Consider the following 21848-nt stretch of genomic DNA (forward strand, 5'->3'; position numbering starts at 1 on the left):
CTACACGCTGCTTTATCCTATGATCATATGACACTGGCAGATGTGACATATTATTTGTAAACTGACTGTTGGCTCAGAGGGGCTGCAGGGAGCAGAGCCTTGTGCTCCCAGCCAGGTTCCCCCTTGTTACAGGTGTTGCTGTTGGCAGGGCCAGCACCTTGTGCGGGCACAGGGCAGGACGTGGCCCAGCTGCTGAGTGGCCCTCACTGACATCCTGGCCAAAATTGTTCTTCCTGCAAACAGATGTTCTGAATGTTATTCTTGTATTTATGTTAAATCACCAACAATTGGGCAAGTTGTGGAGAAAACAACCACGTCCACGTGGGTGCCTGTCTCAGCACTGTGGATGTGCAGTTACTGCCTGGCATCTGTGTTCTCCTGGGTTTGTAAGTGTTTGTAACCACTTTTCTCCTTGTGGAGGTGAAAAGGGTGGGGTTTTTTCCCCTCTCAGCTGATCCCAAGTAATTTCTTAGGAATTTGTGAGGTGGTTTAGATGCTCTCCTCACTGCTATCCTGTGTGTATCTAATACATAGTGAAATGTAACACCAGTCCTAGGGGCTTTGCTAAACGTGTTTCCCCCCTAGAAAGTGAGCAGTGTCACACTGTTCACACCTTCTTGGAGCTCGATTCCCAGTCCTCTGAACCCTCAGTCTCATCCCATCTGTCTCCTTTTCCTCGCTGATCCTCCAATCTCAGGACCAGGGGATGCTCAGGAGATATGCAAACCAAGCCCTTGGCAGGCAGCTGGAGCAGATCCTCATCAGGCTCAGCGGTGCCTGTGCCTTCTGGGTGCTCAGAGGAAAGAGCAAACACAACACCATTGTAATAATGAGGTTTCATTCAAGATAAGATCAGATTTTGTCTGGTTGCTGGACAAGCCTTGCCAGACAAGCCAAGTTGTTCTGTCCCATTTCCTGGTGTCCCCGTTTCCTTACTGTAATGTAAACTTCATGCTGGGAAGAAGAATGCCTTGGCAAGAGCTCCTGGCAAACTCCAGTCTGCAGAGTGTGTCCCTGCCTGGAATGGGCTCCACCTGTTCACTGCAGAGGGGGTAAGCTAATATGCCATATCTGCAAATTTTAGAAACTGAGCACTTCCTCCCTATGGAAAAACTGCTAAATGCTGGTCTCCTGCCAGGAGCTGGAGGAACACCATGAGCTGGGGATGGAGGCTTGCCCAGCGATGCCTGGGATTTAAATCCTATGAGCCAACTTTCTTTGCGTGTTGAGTGGGTAATTCTGGGCACTGGATGTGGTTTGCATCAAGGACTGCTAAAACTGTAATACATTAGTACCATTCCAGAAGCCCTTGAAGCTTATCAAGTGCCAAGAAAAATACAGGGGTGGCAAGAGATTAGCCTGCTGAAGATCCACCATGAGAGGGAGAGATACTCACCTTCTACTCCCACCCTGTCACATCACCTTGAAGGTTGTGTTAGAGCTTGTACAGAGGCAGAGGATAAAGAAGGAATTAAAAATTTCAAGACAAAATTGCTATGCTTTGTAGCTAACCTTGCTTTTAGCCTCTCCTACGTGTGAACCAAGCAGCTGAGGGTTAGCAAGGCCTGAAATGGAGAGAATTAAGCCTATCCCTCTATTTTTCTTCATGCCTGATTCCAAGGGCAGTTGAAGAGAGGGAGTGTTTCCTCACATGAAGAAACTACCCACCAGAAAGGCAACATTACTTCTGAACCAACTCTTTTTGACTGTCTCCCCTCCCTTTGGGGGCTGAGGGCAGGTGTCTGCTCTGTGACTCTGCTCCCTGAGGTCGTGGTCCTTACCATGTTCCTGAGGAATGAGGGATCAAATAAGAGAGGAGAACTCTGCATAGCAATAGATCCTCTCGGGTTACTAAACTTATCCACTCTCCTAAATCTGTTGCAGGATTAGTAGTACTTAAAGGAGGACATATCTACCCCTTTACTTCCTCTTTGTCCTCTTCTCCTTCCTCCAGTAACCTTAGGTAACCCAGCTGGTCAGCCTGAAGGTGAGCTGTACCCCTGAACCCCAGAAAGGCCATTTTTCCTGCAGGCTGGCTCACAGGGCTTAATTTCAGTAGATTGGCACAAGAAAACACACAGCAGAGATGTGCCAGAGGGGTATCAGCAGTCAGGCCTCTCAAAAAATTTAGGTGGACAAATGTGTGCCCTAAGTTCTTCTAAACAGTGAGAATTTTGTTCTTGGTTAAATGGTGACATGTATGAAACTATAAATACCATTGATGTATGTGCAAGTATGAATTCTCTGATAACATCAGTGTTAATCAGCTGATACCTTAAAAGTACTCACAGAAATACATTGCAACCCCTAAAAGTTGCCATTTAATCTGTTGTAACATTTTTAAAGGTTTTCTAAAGTTCTTAAAGTTCAGAAGATCTTTAGAAGTTAGCAATTTTACTCATTATCCAAGTTGTTGACCTCATAATTCTTGCTCTGAGTTGTGTTAAACATGTCATTATCATGTTAAGATCTGAGAAGTGTGTTCTTTTAGGGTGTTTGACTAAAAATTATGTAAATAATCCCTTGCCTGACAGTTTCTTGCATGACACCATGATGAGATTTTCAGAGCTGAGTAGGAGTTACTCAGTACATTTTTGTCTAATGCAGGTTTTGGAAACTCCTTTTCCACCTCACTTTTTCAAATCTCAGCCAAGGTAATTAGTTGCATGTAATGATACAAGAATGCAAAAAAATCTTGTATTTTGGTGTTTGAGGTAGGCATGGTCATACCTGTCAGTTAAAAAACTGTTCATGTTACTCTGCTCTGTCTCAGTTCCATTCCTGTGTGTCATCAGCTCGTACTAAAATCAATATTTGCCAGGCAGTGTTCCATGGCTATGGAACAGCAGCTTTTCCTTGATCACATACATTGAACAGAGCTTTTCATGAACTACAGAAGAGGGGAGGAGGGTTATTTCTCTTACAAATTAAAGAATATTCTCCTGCTGCATTAAGGATAAAGGTGGAGACCTTTGCACTTGGCTTTCTCTTGGTGGTAAGTGCAGACAGCAGGTGTTAAATGGCCCTGGCTCCCTTGGGAGTCCCTGGTGCTGTCAGCACCCAGAGAGCCCTGACTCCTCATCCTTGCTCTCTGCAGGAGCCAGGAGAGGCAAATCTCTGCAGATTTCTGTGTAGGAACAGGTGGGCATTGATCCCATCATCCTGCTGGTTCCAGCATGCATTCCATCAGAGCCAGGCAGGGTGGGCACAGCTCAACAGCAGGGCCAGTAACAGGGAGAAATTTAAAAGAGTGACAGGGCTCTTTTATGTATTTAAACAGGCATTTGGCTGTAGAGTTCAGTTTATCCAGTGGCTTGGGCAAGAACTGTGCTTTTCCCTTGGCTGATTCCCAGGCTGTACAGATGTAGTGGGTGTGTTTGATAAACAATGTAAATAAAATTCTCTCTCAAATATGTACAAAGCTCACGCTCTGGAGACATTCTTCAGTCTAAATTTAGATTCGCACTCGAGCTACAGGTAACACTTGAACAAAGCCAGTGGAGTAGTGAGTGTAGGCAGGATCCATCCATCCACCTTGCTGCCTTGGCTGATAAAATTCCTCTGTGAGGCTCCAGGGCTGTGGGCAGCCAGAAGGGATTGTGCCCAAAAGAAAAGCACTGCGTGGGTGAGCCTTGCCTGGCTATTTCCAGAGCAATGTGGTTTTAGATGAAGTCAACACTGGTGGTGTTCCAGGTCAAAATGTAAATAACTCATCAGGAGGATGTTAAGTGCAGTTTATTTTAAATGTGTTGGGGCAAAACTTGAAGTAAATCACAATAAATATCAGTGGCAGCAAACCAGAGATTGGATCTGAGTTTTGTAGGATCAGACTTGAATTCTCAGAGAATTCCTCCTTGAGCTGAAGAGGGATTATTATGGATCCATGTGTTTCCATACACCTCTCTATACATCACATCCTTTGCCTTCCTGCTGCATTTCAGTGTGTTGGTACAGACAGAAGAATTCATAGATTTGTTTGTGTGGTTTGTGGGATTATGGATATCAGGCACTTATCCTTTCTACAGTGTGTCTTAAAATTAATCAGATGCACATTGGGCACGCTGAGTTCTCCTGGACACTAGGAATATTTGACTTGTGTTTCCTGCCCTCATCACTTTTCTGCCTATCCTGCACTCCTGCTTTTCTCTTGGTATTGAATTCTGAACTTCTGAGGATTAAAGTGAAGCCTTCAACTGGTTGCCTTTTTCTGTTGCCATTGGACTCTCTTATGATTCATTAGATACTTTAGCTAAAGTGCCAAGCAGAAAGGAAAATGGGACAGCTGCCACAGGGATGTGTAGTGAAGGAGCTGCTCCCTGTGAGGGTGGGCAGGCCCTGGCACAGAGCCCAGAGCAGCTGTGGCTGCCCCTGGATCCCTGGCAGTGCCCAAGGCCAGGTTAGATGGGGCTTGGAGCAACCTGGGACAGTGAAGGTGTCCCTGCCCATGGCAGGGGTGGCACTGGATGGGCTTTAAGGTCCCTTCTGACACAAGCCAGGCTGGGATTCTGTGAGTACATTTCCTTACCACAGACAGACTGAGACTTGGAGGCTGCATCTGTGTTGCTGAAGCAAAAGGAATAAGTTGCAAGGAAAATCCTGATTAGATTGTGAGAAGAATTACCCACAGAGGGGCTGGTGAAGCACAGGGATAGGGAGTGTTCATCCCAGCACACTGAACTGAAGCAGGCCCTGAGTTGTGTGGTCTAACAAGATTTAGCCACGCTTTGAACAGGGGGTCAGACCAGATAAACTAAAAGAAGACCAAACCCTTGCTCCTGAGGCTGGTGGTAAAACCTGGTTTGCATCCACATTGCTAAGATGTAACCATGTTCTGCCCCATCGTGCTTGGATCTGGGGCTCTTCCAACCTTATGGTGATGCTCTTCAGTCCCCAAGATTTTTGTTTGTGTTGGGTTGGTTTGGTTTTTTTCCTAGTTTTACTTCTTGAAATCATCTAAGAGAAGCCTCTCAGAGCAGGGTATACAGGACAAAACTGTTTTGGGCCTGAGGGTGGGAGATCAGAGGTGGACTGAGCAGGGGGAATGGAGCCAGTCCAGACTGGGATCAGCCCTTCTGGGTTAGGAGCAGCCCCTGAAGTAAATGACTTCTAGATTTCTGCTTGTGCTTTTCTGGCCAAGGTTCAGGTAAACCACTCTAAAGCAGGGCCAGGAAACACACTGATGCTTCAGCACAGGCTCAGCTGGGACGTGAGCCTGCTCCTGGGGCATCCTTTCCCAGTGCTGTGGATGTTCCCTGAGCTGTGCCATGTCTGCCAAGTACCTGCACTGGGAGTTAGTTATCTGCAATGTGCTACCTTGGGGGTTTCAAAGCTGGGCTTGTGCATGGCTGCTTGTGGGCCAAGCAGATGGAGGAGTGATTGTGTCCTAAGTGGGAGTGTGGGATTTGCACTGAGAATCCTGAGTGTCCTGAGTCAGAAAAGCTCCACAAGGATCATCCAGCCCAACTCTCTTTGCAGTAAAAATAACAAAAGCTGGCTGTCCTGGTCCAGGACATGCCTCTCCTTTGACTTGAGCAATGCAGCACAGAAGAATGTGTGGATAAATCAGGATTGTTTATTTTTGGGGTGTGTGGATATTGGTTTGAGAGGATTTCCTCATTTTTTTTCCCCTTGCTGGGACAGGAATGGATGGATAGTCGGTGCTTATTTGAGATGGATCATCTGAGAGTCACCTGCCTGCTGTAAACAATAGGTGTGCCACATCAAACTGTGCAAAAGGATTGGGATTCTGGAGGAATCCTGGACAAGCTGTTTCCCTCTGTAGTGATGAGGAGCTGTGTTTCTGCCTGGGGATGGACATGTGGTAAAAAGCAGTCCTGGTCATGCCCTGTGCTCCCAGCAGAGGCACACACATTGGGATGTGTGTATGAAGTTGCCAGCTCATCCTTGAATAGCAGCTTCCAGTGAACTGTAAATGTAACGCAGAATGTGCTGGAGACAGGAATTTGAGGAAGGAGGAATTCCACCCAACAGCAGTGCTGAGACTTGAAAATCAAGCTAGGTTTTCTTCTGGCAGCTTCAAAGCAGGGAGCTCTCTGTAAATGCAGGCTCAGGAATAACTACAGCAGCTAATCAAGGGCTGTCATTCTCTTCAGCAGCTCATGGGGCTGTAGAACAAGCAGGGAAAGTTTCCTGTGTCAGACTCAGGAAAACAAAGAGGTACTGCTGAATAAAGAAGTTATTAAGTTCTCTAGAACTCTGTTTTTGCGATGATTACCTCTGTAACTGAGCTGCTTTAGTCTGGCTCCTGGAGCTGCTGCTTTCCCTTCTCATCCCTGGCCCTAGTGAGGCCTCATTGTGTTCACTGCTACAACTCTTATTCACTGACATTTTGAGGACCAGTATAATCAAGTAAATGCACAGCTTGCCTTGCTTAGAGGGATTTGATGCTGTACCTAAAACTACCACAGATCCATCATGTCAATGTCCCCATTGTGAGGGAGAGTGGAAGGAGATCTCTGGTGAAAAGGGAAGTTGGAGCAAATTCAGAGGTTGTCCATCTGGGACCTCTGGGTTACAGTTAATTTTTCAAAGTTCTGAAATTAATTGGTTTTCATTGACAGATTGAATTTATCTTGAGCTTTAAGGTGTGATTGCTCACAGCAGAGGAATTTCAACCCAGATATTGCTGCCGGTGAGGGTTGTACGTTAGATTTAACACCAACACAATTTTTTTTTCTCTCTTTCTTTTCCCTTCAATTCTTCTGCCCCCTGGACATCCCCTCCCATCCTCCCTCAGGCCTGTATTGATGAGAACCTGGACATGGTGAAGTTCCTGGTGGAAAATGGAGCCAATGTGAACCAGCAAGACAACGAGGGCTGGACCCCTCTTCACGCAGTGGCATCGTGTGGCTACCTGAACATAGCCGAGTGAGTGAGTCTGGGGCTGCTCTGGGTATTTATAACACTTCCCTGTGCCTTTCCATTCAGAGCAGGTGCATAGGTGATGAATACTCTAAGCCTTGTTCAATGCTTTGGAAAGCAATGCTAAAAGAAGTGCTTTTCTCTTGATGTTGAATTCTGAACTTCTGAGGATGAAGGTGAAGCCTTCAACTGGTTGCCTTTTTCTGTTGCCATTAGACTGTCTCATGATTCATTGGATACTTTAGCTAAAGTGCCAAGCAGAAAGGAAAATGGGACAGCTGCCACAGGGATGTGTAGTGAAGGAGCTGCTCCCTGTGAGGGTGGGCAGGCCCTGGCACAGAGCCCAGAGCAGCTGTGGCTGCCCCTGGATCCCTGGCAGTGCCCAAGGCCAGGTTGGACAGGGCTTGGAGCAACCTGGGATAGTGAAGGGTCCCTGCCATGGCAGGGGTGGCACTGGATGGGCTTTAAGGTCCCTTCTGACACAAACCAGGCTGGGATTCTGTGAGTGCATTTCCTTACCACAGACAGACTGGTGTGAGCACTGCTGTGGTTAAGTGGGGACTTTCAAGTTCAGCTGTCAATCCAGCACCACCAGTACATCCACCACTAAACCTCAAGTGCCACATCCACTCCTTTTTTGAGCACTTCCAGGGATAGTGATTCCACAACTGCCCTGGGCAGCTGTGCCAGGGCCTGACCACTATTTCTGAAAAGAAAATTCCCCTAATCTCCAACCTGAACCTTCCCTGTTGCAGCTTGAGGTCATTTCCTCTTGTCCTGTTCCTGTTCCCTATTGGAGAGACCAGCCCCTACCTGGCTGCACCCTCCTGTCAGGAGTTGTGCAGAGCCAGAAGATCCCCCCTGAGCCTCCTTCTCTCCAGGCTGAGCACCAACCCTTTATTCCTTACCAGTCATGCCATGCTTATATATTTAGTCCACCACAGCTACCAGAAAGTTTCCAAAATTTGAATTAAGATAAGTATTTCTTAAATTAATTGAAAATAAATTATAAAACCAGGCAACCTCACCCTCCTATATTTGTGTGCTTAAACAGATACTTCTTTTACTTCTCAGAATTCTACTGATTAAAAGATGTGCAAGCCAAAGAAGATGTCTGTTGTTGTAAAGTTATGAGAGGAAAAATTTAAAAATTGGTGATACTTCATGAGACTTTTTAAAAAATTAGTAAAATTTCCTTTTCTTAAAAAAAAAAAAAAAAAAAAAAAAAAGATTATCAGGCTGTCCTTGCTGCAGGTACCTGATCAGCCACGGGGCCAACGTGGCTGCTGTGAACAGCGAGGGGGAGGTCCCGTCCGACATCGCGGAGGAGGCGGCCATGAAGGACCTGCTCCTGGAGCAAGTCAAGAAACAAGGTAAAGGAGGGGCTTGAATGGTGAGAGATGGCACCCCTAAGAGTTTCTGTGTGAGAATTCTGCCTTGCTGTCTGTTGGTGAAGAGATCTGAGATCTGGCCCAGGAAGCAGCAGGCAAATTTTGCTTTGCTGTCAGGACAGTGGAGCAGATACAGGAGGTTTGTGGTCTCTGTCCTTGGCTTTCTTCAGAGCACCACAGTCCTGAAATCTGATTCATCAGATCTAGTTACTTTTAAAGTGAGATTTAATTCTGACCTCTGATACCAATGAAAGGTCTTGTTTCACTAAGGCTTGATAAAATTGAGGTGAGATTTGTCGTGGTGATGGAAGACTCAGACGCTCAATATGAGAATCAGCAAGCTTTGTTTTTTGAAGAGAGCATCAGACATTTATGGACAACAAGTTATAAGCTCATACATATTCTGTAAGCTAAGCAATCTATTGGTTATACTATAATTATCAGCTCCTCTCTAACTTCTTCATTCTTTATATTTTACATTTACTTATTCTCACGTCTTTGTCTCAGCTGCAGCACTTTGTTATTGTAATCCAGCTATGCTCAAGGCTACAGTGTCCTTGCAGGTGCAGGGACCCAGATTAGCTGGGTCCAGCACCCTCCCAATTCTTGGTCAGCTATCCAAAATTCCTCCACAAGATTTATGGGACTGCCAAAGGCAGGGACCAGGAAATGAATATTCCAGGCCTGGAATGACATGCTTTATCCTGATCTTTCCCTAGTTTTCTTCTGCCATATCCCCTTTCTCAGCAGGTGTGCCTCGCTGAGGGGCTGCTCTCCAGGCTGTCCCTCCACAAACATCCCTGGCTGAAGACTAGTTTGGGACTGATGTTAAAATAAAGAATTGCTTTATTAGGCTAAAATTTTCTTCATACTCATGGAATTCATTTGGGAGTGGTTGAACGTCTGCATGTGTGTCTGAGAAGTTTAAATCATGTCTATGAATTTCATCAACAATGTTGGAAAAGGAACCCAAGGAATTCCTGGAGCTTCTATCCTTGGACATAGGCAAAGCTCAGCTGCATTCATGTCTGAGCTGGTTCATCTGGCTTTGAAGTTACTCTCCTTGGAGTGTGTGTTGGGGCTACAGAGCCCCACAGACTCTGCTCTGGATTATTTTATTCCTTCAGGTTTGAGGGGGTTGCTTACATGCTGGATTGAATCCAGTCCCTCTATCGGATATATTTTGACACATGGTGGTCACTTTGTTTTTTAAGGTATAGTTAGGCAGGAATCAGTCCCTTGGTGCTTTGTCACCCCTGTTAATGTTCCTGGGCCACCAAAGGCACAGCTTGCCCTCAGAGAAGCCAGGCTGGCTGTCACCTCCTTATTTTCCATGGACCCTAACAGTTTCCAGGAGGATCCGCTCCATGGTCTTGCTGTGCACAGACGAGAGGCCAATTGGCCTGTAGTGCCCCAGGTCTTTCTCTTGTCCCTGTTTAAAAATGGGGGTTATGTTTTCCATTTTCCAGTCCATGAGAAGTTCACCAGACTGCTACAACTTTTCAAATACAGGAGTGACTTAGATACTTCCTCTACCAGCTTCCTTGGGTGCATCTCACCAGGTTCTGTGGACTTGTGTACCTTCAGGTTCCTTAAATGACAATAATGTGGTTGAAACCTTACAGGACATTGAGGCAGTGGTTCTGCCTTACCTGCAGGTCTTTTGTCTGACACTTTTTGGGATTCTGCTTGCATTGCCTCACCACATTAGTGGCATCCTGCTAAGATACCCTGAAACAACCATCTGTCTCCAGATGAAGATTCCCATCTCACAGTTTAAAGGATCATATTGCTGGAGGAAATGGGGTTGAACTTTAAATAAGCATCTGTCCAGCTCTGCAGCCTGTCCTCAGCAGGGGCTGTGAGCAGATGCCTGCTGCAGACTGTAACAACAGCTCAAGTGTGTACAATTGCCCTCCCAGCCTCCAGCCACTGTGCCTCCAGAAATTCCTGAGCCAAACTGGCTTTCTTTGTATTTGTGAGTGCCCCATGGCTTTCTGTTTCCTGAGCTCGTGTAGCCCTTCTTGGGAACTCCAGCATGTTCAGGAATTGTGTGTAACAGCTACAAACTTGTCTAGTCCTTGGTCTGAAGCCAGTTTATTTCTGATCTTTGCAAAATCCTGCAATAGTGGGTCTCACAGGGCCTCACTCTGAGTTAAATGTTTTCCTTGGTTCTGTTTTAAACCTAATGCCCCATAATTTAATTAGCAATTATGTCATTCTTATACTAAAAGTATTAATCCATAGGAACACTTGCACTTCAGGACCCTTCTTGATTTTTGAGATTTGTCATCTTCTAATTTGTATGTTTTCCTGAGTGGAGAGTTCTACTCTGATTAATCTTGTTTGGATTGGTATCAATACTTGTGATTGATACGTTGTCCTTCTATGATCTCATTGCTTAGGAAAACAAGTCAAAGTTGGTTTTTCCTCTCATTGGTTTAATGAGTGTGTCAGCCAGACACCTCCCTCTCCACATCATCCTCCTGCCTCCCCACACCTCCACCTGCCCCTAAGCAGTCACTTAGGCCATCAGCATAGACTTCTTCTGGCCTTCTAATGCCAAAATTATTTCAAATTGTGTTTTGTCAGAATCTGGGGGTGTGCTGCTCAGTGGAATAACTCAGCCCTTCTCTCAGCATGCCTATCAGGAATGCCTCTGGAGCAGTGCAGGTTCCTGTGTTTGTCACATGCAGTGTCCTGAATATGGAGTGAGCACAGAGCTGGCATCATTGAGCTCTTGCAGGAGACACCTGAGGGTCCTCAGACCTTCTCTGTAGATGTTACCAGGTCAATTGAGTCAGTTAAACTGTTGTTCATGACTTTGTTATTTCAGTCTGGGACACCCTTAATGCACACCTGAGCTTTTAGCTAATTGGACTGGGTTGCAACCACTGGCCCAGCTTTCAAAATTTTTAACTCGGGCAGTTTTTGAAGTCTCTGTCAATGACACAGAAGAGGCTTTTGCTGATTGTTTTGTGGAAGATCAGAAATAGTTTACCAATATTTTATAGCAAATGAAGCATAGGTTAAGTGTAACAAGTACTTCAGACTTTCATCTCTTGTTGGTTTTTGTTCTGTGCTTCACCCCCTAGGTGTGGACCTGGAGCTGTGCAGGAAGGAGGAGGAGCAGCAGATGCTGCAGGACGCCCGGCAGTGGCTGAACAGCGGCAGGATCGAGGATGTGAAGCAGCCCCGTACAGGAGCCACAGCTCTGCATGTTGCTGCAGCCAAGGGATATTCTGAAGTCATGAGGTAGGAGCTCCTCCAGGGCTGATGCATGAAATTAAGGCTGAAGACATCTTGCTTTACATTCAGAGAAATTTATTCCATACTGAGATTTCCAGGTTGCTGTTTCTCTGTGGGGTTATGTGTACAGCCACAGTGGTTCACCCAGAAATACACAGGGACTGGAGGATTCCCTTTCATACCTCCAGGCCTTTTTAGAGTAATGAAAGCTTTTTGGAGAATGAGGCATAAATTAGGAGGTCTCTAATTTTTCTAATCACAAGATCTGATTTTCACTATTACAGTTTCAGGACTAGCAAGTTAAACAGCAGTAGGGGATAAAAGTATAATGTTGACATACAAAGTGACAACACATACTGCATGAGAGTCACAAACATGACCAGTCTTGTGGGAAAATGCAGTGTCCACCCCTGTCTCACTGTCCTCTGCCCCTTCATGTTACTGCTCCTGCAGTGACAGAGGGATTCCAGCACCTCACAGCTCTGCTGTTCTGGCACTAACAAGATTATTATGACCATAAACCTGCCCAGTGTAGCGTTTCCTGATAAAAAAACATTAATATTGTTACAGGTAATGTCAAATTAGGCTTTCCACCAATAAAGCTTTCTTCTCTGCTCTTTATTTGTGGCTGGAGCTGCTCATGAACATAGAGCTCATGGAATCCCAGACTGGGTTGGGAGGAACCTTAAAACTCATCTTGTCCCACTCCCTGCCATGGGCAGGGACACCTTCATCTGTCCCAGGTTGCTCCAAGCCCTGTCCAGCCTGGCCTTGGACACTTCCAGGGATGGGGCAGCCACAGCTGCTCTGGGCAATCTGTGCCAGGGCCTGCCCATCCTCACAGGGAGGAATTTTTACCTCATATCTAATCTAATCCTGCCCTCTCTTCATGTGAATCTGTTCATCTTTGTGTTGTTACTACATGCTCTTGTAAATGGTCTTTCCAAAGTGTCGTAGTAGGACTCACTCACTCACTCACTCACTCACTCACTCACTCACTCACTCACTCACTCACTCACTCACCCTCCCCTTCCACAGCTGGGCAGAGGAGAGAAAAAAATTACCAAAGTGTGCATGAGGTGAGATAAGGACTGGAGAAAACCCTGCAAGGGCAAAACAGGCTCAGCTTAAAGTTGCAAAGTGAATTTATTACTAACAGAATCAGAGGAGAATAATGAGAAGTAAAATAAGCCTCTAAAACACCTTTTAACTCCAGTCCCTCCCTCCTTCCCACTGACAGCACAGGGATACAGGGTGTGGGGGTTTGGTCAGTTCATCACTGAGATTTTCTTTGCTGCTCTGGGAGAGGTATCCTTCCCCTGTGAGACCCTGGGTTCTCTGTGAACTTTCCAGTGTGGCTTCATTCTCACAAGCAGCAGACCTCCCAAAACTGCTGCAATGTGAATTCCCCCCACAGGCTCACAGTCCTCCCAAAACTGCTGCAATGTGAGTCCCTCCCATGGGCAAACAGTCCTCCCAAAACTGCTGCAGCCTGGGTCTCTCTTCCCACAGGGTGCAGTCCTCCAAGGACAGGCTGCTCCAGCCTGGAAACAGAGCCCCCTCTCTCCACTGGGTCTGTCTCTGGATCACAGCTTCCTCCAGGCATCCACCCACTGCAGTGCGAGCACCTCCCCTGGGAGGTGGCTGAGGGTGGATCTCTGCATCCCTGTGGATCTCTGCATCCCCCAGGGCTTTGGGTGGATCTCTGCATCCCTGTGGGTCGCCACAGGCTGTGGGGGGATCTCTGCATCCCCATGGATCACCACAGGCTTTGGGTAGATCTCTGCATCCCCCGTGGATCCCTGTGGGCTTTGGGTGGATCTCTGCATCCCCCATGGATCCCCAGAGACTGTAGGTGGATCTCTGCATGACCCGTGGATCCCCAGGGACTGTGGGTGGATCTCTGCATCCCCCATGGATCCCCACAGGCTGTGGGTGGATCTCTGCATCCCCCATGGATCCCCACAGGCTGTGGGTGGATCTCTGCATCCCTGTGGGTCCCCATGAGTTGCAGAGCACAGCTGCTTCACCACAGCCTGCAGAGGAATCTTGGCTCTGGTGCCTGGAGCACCTCTTCCCCTCATTCTTCTTGGTGTCTCCATGTTGTTTCCCTCACATATTCTCACCTCCTCTTCTCTGACAAGAAGAAAAACTGTGCATGCCCACTTTGTTTTGATTTCCTTCTTAAATCTGTTGTCACAGGGGTGTCACCAGCCTCTCTAACTGGCCCAGCCTTGGCCAGCAGCCTGTCCATCTTCAGAGCCATCAGGGATTGGCTCTGCCAGACATGGTAGAAGCTTCCAGCAGCTTCTCACAGAAGCCACCTCTGTGACCTGCCTGCTACCAAAAGCCAGGCTGTGTAACCAGCACACAAGCTTACTCTATTGCCTGTGTTAAAATCCATTCTGGAAGTGTTCATCTATCTTGATCCTAAGTTTCATAATTTTAAGTGACATGACTTGATGTCAAAGAGCTGTTTCATATCAAGCCCAAGCATTTTACTGTACTTCATGTTTCTGATTTGTATTCAGTCATTAGAACTTATAACTGAGTGATGAGCTGTCTGTACCTGTACTGTGCCCAAGAACAGGAATCTAACACAGCTCATGTGAATAGAAATGTGGTATCTCTTGAGTTGGAGGTGTTGGTCCCATCACCTGTCAGGGGAGGATTGTGTATCCAGTGCTCCTTGATGAAGTTCAGTGTGTGCAGGATGACTTAGCTCTGTACAGTCTCTCCTTGGCATTAATTGGGGTAATGATAAACACATATCACAGCAAGCTGCCATTGTTTCACTCTTGTGTATGTGGTGGCTGTGCTGAAGTTCAAATCCAGAGCTTCAGTGACTTAAACCAAGGGGGCTGACAGCCAGGAGCCAGCTAACTCTAAATGAGGCATGGAATTTGTCTGTGACCTTGAGTCTCTTAGCAGCTTTGTTTCTCCTTTCTGCCAGCTGGAAAATCAACAGAAACTCAGCACCTAATTTACAATTTCTTTCACAGAGAAGCCCACAGCTGCTCTGCTGTGACTGTGTTTTATTTAGCACAGTAGCACTTTGGTGTAAAGCTGCAGGAGTTTCCAAGCATTGGTGCCATGTTGGGGTCCTGCTGGATTTCCCTCATGCTGTGCAATGGTGGCTCTGCATGGGGGAATTTCCCACAATGGAAATTTTCAGGAGCAGTTTGACCAGACTTGCAGGATTCCCCTGGGATGTTATTCACTATTTCAGCAATTTGGATAATAGTTTTGATACCGGAGCTGCTCAGAGCTCTTGCCTGGTTACTGCCACACCATTGTGCACATGGCTCTGGAGCTCCAGACTACCTCAAACCTTTTGTGTTTGTTTTGGTGTTAAATATTCAAGCTCCAGGTGCTGTGAAACACCAGTGTTCTCCTCTGATGGGGAAGGGAGGCTGGAAGGGGCACAGCAGTGAGGGTAAGGGAAGGAGATCCCAGGCAAGTTCACTTGTGGAAGATTTGCTTGAACTGTCCAAGGGCTACTCTGAAAAAATGGATTTGGGTTGTTTAATCCAAATGAGGGTTGTTTACCATACACGTTTTACCTCTGTCACTGTCCCTGGTGCTTCCCTGCAGTCCTGTTGGTCTCCTTGAGGACCACCCCCCACTGTGGCCTTGTGTTCTCAGAGAACCAAGCTGGAGCTCCAGTTCCCCCATGTCCTCTCCAGTTCCCCCATGTCCCTCTCCAGTTCCCCCATGTCCTCTCCAGTTCCCCCATGTCCTCTCCAGTTCCCCTGTGTCCCTCTCCAGTTCCCCCTTGTCCCTCTCCAGTTCCCCCATGTCCTCTCCAGTTCCTATGTCCCTCTCCAGTTCCCACATGTCCCTCTCCAGTTCCCCCATGTCCTCTCCAGTTCCCACATGTCCCTCTCCAGTTCCCCCATGTCCTCTCCAGTTCCCACCTGTCCCTCTCCAGTTCCCCCTTGTCCTCTCCTGGCACAGGGATGCAGCTGAGCCACTCCAGACTCTCTCCTCTGCTGGAGCAGGAGTTCAGGGTGGGTCACCAGTGCCAGATGAGAAGCCAAGGTGTTCTCCCAGTTCAGGGCATGCTGAAAGGGAACCTTATCAGTTTGGCATGTTCCAGCAGGTTTTACATTGAAGTCACTTTTTGTTCATTTCCCTTTCCATCACAGTTTTGAGCACATCAAGTGGGAGGTTGCTTTGGTTAATAAACAAGTCCAGAAGCTCCTGGCTGTTATGGAGCCAGGCTGCCCACTTGGTGCCTAGCAGGGGAAAGTGCTCTGTCAGGAAGTCATTCCTGAGGGGCAGAGATCAATGCTGCTGCTTTCCTCAGGCTCCTGATCCAGGCTGGGTTTAATCTGAACGTTCAGGACAATGATGGCTGGACCCCACTCCACGCTGCTGCTCACTGGGGAGTGAAGGAAGCATGTTCCATCCTGGCTGAGGCTCTGTGTGACATGGACATCAGGAACAAGCTGGTCAGTACACAACTAATGCAGGTATTCTAGAGCCACATTGAGAGTGACTGATGCCTTCTGCTTGATCATGGAATCATAGAACCCCAGACTGGTTTGTATTCAGAAAAACCTTAAAGCTCATCTCATCCCACCCCTGCCACGGACAGGGACACCTTCCACTGTCCCAGGTTGTTCCAAGCCCTGTGCAGCCTGGCCTTGGACACCTGCAGGGAATGAGCAGCCCCATTTTCTCTGGGCAACCTCTCCCAGGGCCTCACCACCCTCACAGCCAAAATCTCCTTCCCAATATCCCATCTAACCCTGCCCTCTGGCAGTGGGAGCCATTCCCTGTGTCCTGTCCCTCCAGGCCCTTATCCCCAGTCCCTGTCCATCTCTCCTGGAGCCCCTTTAGGCACTGGAAGGGGCTCTGAGCTCTCCCTGGAGCCTTCTCCTCTCCAGGTGAACATCCCCAGCTCTTCCAGGCTGGCTCCAGAGCAGGGGGGCTCCAGCCCTGTGGTCAGTTTAGGGAGCCCCTCTCAATCCTGTCCAGCAGGTCCATGTCTATCCTGAGATGGGAGCTCCAGAGCTGGACACAGAAATCCAGCTGGGGTCTCATAAGAGATCCAACATCATGATGCATGTACATGACAAAGTCATTGCAGTCCTCCTTGCCTGTGCAGTGGATAATTTAAATACATCAGTACATGAAGAATCTTTACTGGGAGAAGACAGAAAAGATTTCAAATATTATGGGAGATGTGACCTGATTGAACTTTAGCACTGAGCTTGTAGGAAGGGATAGGAGCTGATCTGTGCCATCCTGAGTTCATGTAACCCTGAGAAATCAAACAGCAGCAAAGAAACAGTCTTGGAGTGCAAATAATATACTAATATTAAAGTATAAGGCACTGAAAACAAGTGAACCCAGGAGAAACTGGCAGTTTTAGATCCTCCTTCTTCTATGTATTGGTCATAAAAAAGGAAATTGAAGATTTGTGAGACATGAGCGAAGAAAAATAGGACGGAAGAAAAGGAACAAAACCATTTCCTTTCTAACAGTTGCAGGTTTTTCCTTGAAGAGCCCTTGGACTTTCAAGAGTTTGTCCAGGGCTGCTCTTGTTGTTCCCATCCCTGCTGGGATGTGCACACTGGTCTGTGAGCTGCTCCCACCGGGCCAGGTGTGCTGTGGCTGCCTCTGGGCAGGAGGGAAGGCTGAATGTGCTGGAGGAGCACCAGGGGGTGAAGGCAGGAGGAGGTGATAAGAGAGGGCCCTGTGTGTTCAAGTGCATCCAGCTGTGCTGGAACTGCTGCAACTCAAATGCCCCATGAGGAGCTCTTTCAGCCTGGTGAGCTCTTTGGCACCCAAAATGTGGGGAATCTTTTCTGTTCAAATGCCATCAGGTGCTTTTCCTGTTCAGTGTTCAGGATGTGTATGGGGTCTTGTATCATGCCATAATTGAAACAGCCACAGGTGCATTTATTGTGTTACCTGCTCCTTCCAGCCCAGAATTGTCTCCTTGTTGGGTCAGATGGACAAGGCTACCTTTTATTTTTTGACCTGTAGCCATTGGGCTTCAGGTTATTAATGGCATTTAGAGTTTTAGTTTGGTGAAAATATAACCAATTGCTTGGTTTGTGCACTAGAGTATTTTTTCTGGTCTGTTTTAGTTGATAAATGGATGTGGAAATGGATCCCAAATTTTTTTCCTTGCTGGCAGCCTTTCTGAATGTTTAAATACATGATGATAAAGTAACATTGGAAGGGACCCACCAGGACCATCCAGTCCAGGCCCTGCCCTGCACAGACACCCCCAAGTCCCACCCTGGGCATCCCTGGCAGCGCTGCCCAAACACTCCTGGAGCTCTGGCAGCCTCGGGGCTGTGCCCATTCCCTGGGGAGCCTGGGCAGTGCCAGCACCCTCTGGGGGAAGAGCCTTTCCTGAGATCCAGCGCAAGGAGAGGTTGATCACATTCCCTCTCAATACAATAGTGTCCTTTTTAGAAACTTGGAAACTCAAGCATAGTCCTGGCTGTTGGACTTGAGCAGCAGCAGCCAGGGAGCTGCACTGCCCTGGGAAAAGCTGCTCACTGAACATAAACATGATCCTTTGCGGGGGACGGGGTAAGTATAAGTCCAATTGTGTCGGGAACCCACGTCTTAAAAAAGGAACCCACTAGGCCGCAGCAAAATATCCAAATATGGATAACATTGTAACCAGACCAGTGAAGAGATTTTTGCTTTTATTTCCAGCACATCAGTCTCAAAATACAAAAATGGAGACATGACAGTTCCCTGATCCACACCAAAAAATGTCTCTCCCAACAGGGCTCATACAGCAATACATAAAATCATCTCAGACTAGAATTCAGCCAATCAGACACAGAAAACACATATTGACAAGCATTCTATCCAATCCCACAAAGCACACGCAATGATAGTTAAAACAAAGACTAGTTCATAAGAGACAAAGAACAAAGTTCTATTCATGCTAACCTCTAAAGATATACATTAAATAACCTTGTTGCCATCCTAAAGCCAATTCCACAGAGACCTATTGTAGTTTGTCACGTCTACTGCTTGGGAAACTTTTCTGCTTGCATGGGAAACTTTTCTGCTGTATTTGCAATGCTAACAAAACTTCAGTCTGAGGCCTACATACTTCTTTTAACCATTTCTTAAAAATCCTCTAACCTTATGGATTCCAACATCCTTGAGGTGTTTTCCAGCCAAAATGGTTCTGTGATTCCATGATCACTGTTATCACATGGGTTTCCTTGCTCTGGAGTGAAACAGTGTCTCTCACCACTTGGGGAGGGAGGATGTGGAGCATATGCTCTGGGAAATGGGACTTTCTGGAATATTCCCACTGTGCCATCTCAGACATCCTCTTGTGTTCTGTCTTTGCACCAGGGCCAGACACCCTTTGATGTTGCTGATGAGGGACTTGTGGAGCATTTAGAAATGTTGCAGAAGAAACAGACTGTGGTGAGTTTCTGGAGATCTTTTTCCAATTACCTTTTCACACCCAGGTGTTCTCCAGGACATATGGTGCCAACAGATGCAGGAAGCTGAGGCCTAGCTATTTTCTTTAGTTACTCATTTGCAATCTTTAATCACAGCAACATTTTTAATAGCTAGAAATCTAGATAACAGCAGCAAGGAGGTCAGTAGTGTGATGGCATGCAGAATTATGGGAACTGGTAAGGATTTTGTGTTCATCTTTGTAACTGTTGTTACCCTGCAATGCTTTGTTGGCTGGCAGGCTCTCTAGCATCAAAGAGCTCTGTTCCCAATGAGTGATTACCCAAGTCAGCTTTGTGTTAGCATCCAGGGAAATACACTGTCAGTGTTTAGAAAGGGATCTGTTACCATGTCTGCCTCTCTCTTTCAGTAGGGAGACTTTGGATTGAGGAAGAAGAAATTATAAACTTCAGGGAATTCTGGACTGAAAAAATGGGTGGTTTCAAAATGATAATAAATTGCCATTTCATAATGCAGTGGAAGGGATTATAAGCCAAAAGTTGACATTAAAAAAGGAAAGCAAAATATATCTTGTTCAAAGTAAGGGCAGTTGTCAAGCCAGAAAGTTTGGATTGAATTTTTTCCTATTTCATCTGATCTACTCAATTATCTCATTTGGGTGCTTCCAAAACACAAGCTAACCTTCTTTCAAAAAGAATTAAAAATCTGTAAGTATCACTTAAAACATTGGGTTCAGAAAGAGACAGAATGGGAGCACTGCTGATAAACCCAGGAAGGGATTTTCAGGAACTGACAGTGTGCGTGGTTAGAACTCCAGCTCTGATCACAACACAGCTGCTGCCATCCTCAAATTGCAGCCTTAGTATTCACAGGAACCTCTTAAAAATTAATCAGCTTCTCCCTAAATGAGGTGTTGATAAATACTATCAGGGTTGTGTTTTGGATTCTCCTCTCTCTCACTACCCAGGATTTTGCAGATAACTGCACTTCTTAAAATAAAGAAAAAGAAGAATTTTTTGGGTGACTGCTCATCCATTTTTAGGGCTGCTTTGAAGGGGCTACAACCTCCTGTTCTCTATATAGAAGCACTATATAAAGGCCTTCTCCATTTATTCAGTCAATGTAGAGCTGAGCAGAAGAATCCAGATTTTATTACACTTTTTTTTTAGTAGATATGTTTTTTTAGTGGAAAAGCCAGTTTATCATGTGTTTATCATGTTCTATCACTTAAAACCAGAAAACTTATATTTGTTAAGGATAAAACAGGCAGTTCCATGATGTTATTTCACTTCCAAAATGGCTTTCAAACCAGATATGTTTCTCAGTCAAAGGCAGAGCACTGTACCACCCTTGCTGAAAGATCTGCTGCCATTATTGGAAAGCAGGGGGCATTTTTGTATGCTGGAAGCAATTAATTTGGTTTGGGTTTGGATTTTTTTCCCCAGTTACTGAATTATCTGTGAATGGAGCAGGCTGTTTCCTGCACTTCCCTTTGCTGTGCTCCAGCAGTTGGGTCAGTTTAACAACGTTGTAGCACAGATTTTTGCTCTTCCCTGGAATCCATGCAGCTTTTCCCACTTCCCAGGGTGCCCGGAGCAGCTGTGGCTGCCCCATGATCCCTGGCAGTGCCCAAGGCCAGGCTGGATGGCACTTGGAGCCACTGGGATAGTGGAAGGTGTCCCTGCCATAGCAGGGGCTGGGGCTGAATGACCTCTAAGGTTCCTTCCAACCCAAATAATTCTGGGATTCTATGATTGAGAATTTACAGTGCTTTTACTTCCTTTGCCTGGTGTCAACTGCTGTCAAAGGAAAAAGAATAACCTGGTGAGCCATGACACAGCAGAGTCAGCCTTAAATTGAGCCCCTAACTGCCATCCCTACTTCTGCTTCAGCTCTTTCTGTGCTTCTGGAAGGTACTAAAACAATTTTTGGGTACTCTTTTGTCCACTGATATTGTTGCTCTCTAGACAAAATCTTTCCATTTCTGTGTGATCCCAGTTATTCCCATGCAATCACTTTATGCATTTGAGAGATTTAAGAAGTGACCCATCCTCACAGGAGTTCCCTGGTTGCCTGTACAGGGCAGACTGGAATGCTTTCCTCTGACAGCAAGTCAATAACAGCCACAAAGGCAGCAGATTTTTAGCTGAATCTATTCTGATTTCATGGGCACACACACATGGACAGACCTCCAGTAGAATCCCAGAATGGTTTGGGCTGGAAGCAACCTTAAAGCTCATCCCACTCCAACCCCTGCCACGGACAGGGACACCTCCCACTATCCCAGGTTGCTCCAAGCCCCATCCAACCTGCTTTGGAGCCTTCCAGGGATGGGGGAGCCCACAGCCTCTCTGGGCAGCACTCAAGGTTCATCCCTGGTCATGCAGGGGCAGCTGCTAATAAAATCTTTAAAGTTTTTGGTAAATGGCAGCTGCATTCCAAGGACATGCTGGGTGCTGTGCCCAAGGCTCACAGTGCCACTGCAGATGTGCTGCTGTCCCAGTGGCATCTCACACCAATCTGCAGTGGTTGGTGTAACAAGGCTGGCTGACCTTGTGCTGGTGCTCACTGGGTTCTGCTGCCAGGGCTGGTTAATGTCTGTCCTCATTCTCTCTCTCCCATCTCCCTGGACTGTGAACAGCTGCGAAGTGAGAAGGAGACAAGGAATAAGCTGATTGAAGCTGACATGAATGGCAAGCCTCAAAACAGACTCTTCACCAAGTAAGTCTCTCCTTCTTAGTTGAAAAGAAACTGCCCAGAGAGTAATGGATGAGCAGCTTCAGCTCTCACAGGCAGCTGGCCTCAGCTGGGTCAAAAACAATTCACTGCTCTTTAGTTCATGCATTTTTTTTAATCTGAGCACTCTCAAGTACAGTTTTAGTTGTGTCAAATGCAGTTTGTGTTGTGTCT

The 21848-nt window shown here is 46.6% G+C and overlaps 1 protein-coding gene across 1 annotated transcript in view; it reads left to right on the plus strand.

The window, feature by feature from the left end:
• Positions 1-21848, plus strand: part of PPP1R12B (protein phosphatase 1 regulatory subunit 12B) — a 137030-nt gene that overhangs the window by 28137 nt on the left and 87045 nt on the right. The window contains exons 2-7 of the mRNA XM_058819583.1: positions 6758-6888; positions 8137-8255; positions 11369-11528; positions 15832-15976; positions 18867-18941; positions 21580-21659. Of these exons, the coding sequence (XP_058675566.1) occupies positions 6758-6888; positions 8137-8255; positions 11369-11528; positions 15832-15976; positions 18867-18941; positions 21580-21659 (710 nt within the window). The remainder of the gene's footprint in view (positions 1-6757; positions 6889-8136; positions 8256-11368; positions 11529-15831; positions 15977-18866; positions 18942-21579; positions 21660-21848) is intronic.

This window comes from Ammospiza caudacuta, chromosome 24 (genome assembly GCF_027887145.1).
Source record: "Ammospiza caudacuta isolate bAmmCau1 chromosome 24, bAmmCau1.pri, whole genome shotgun sequence".
Classification (NCBI taxonomy): domain Eukaryota; kingdom Metazoa; phylum Chordata; class Aves; order Passeriformes; family Passerellidae; genus Ammospiza; species Ammospiza caudacuta.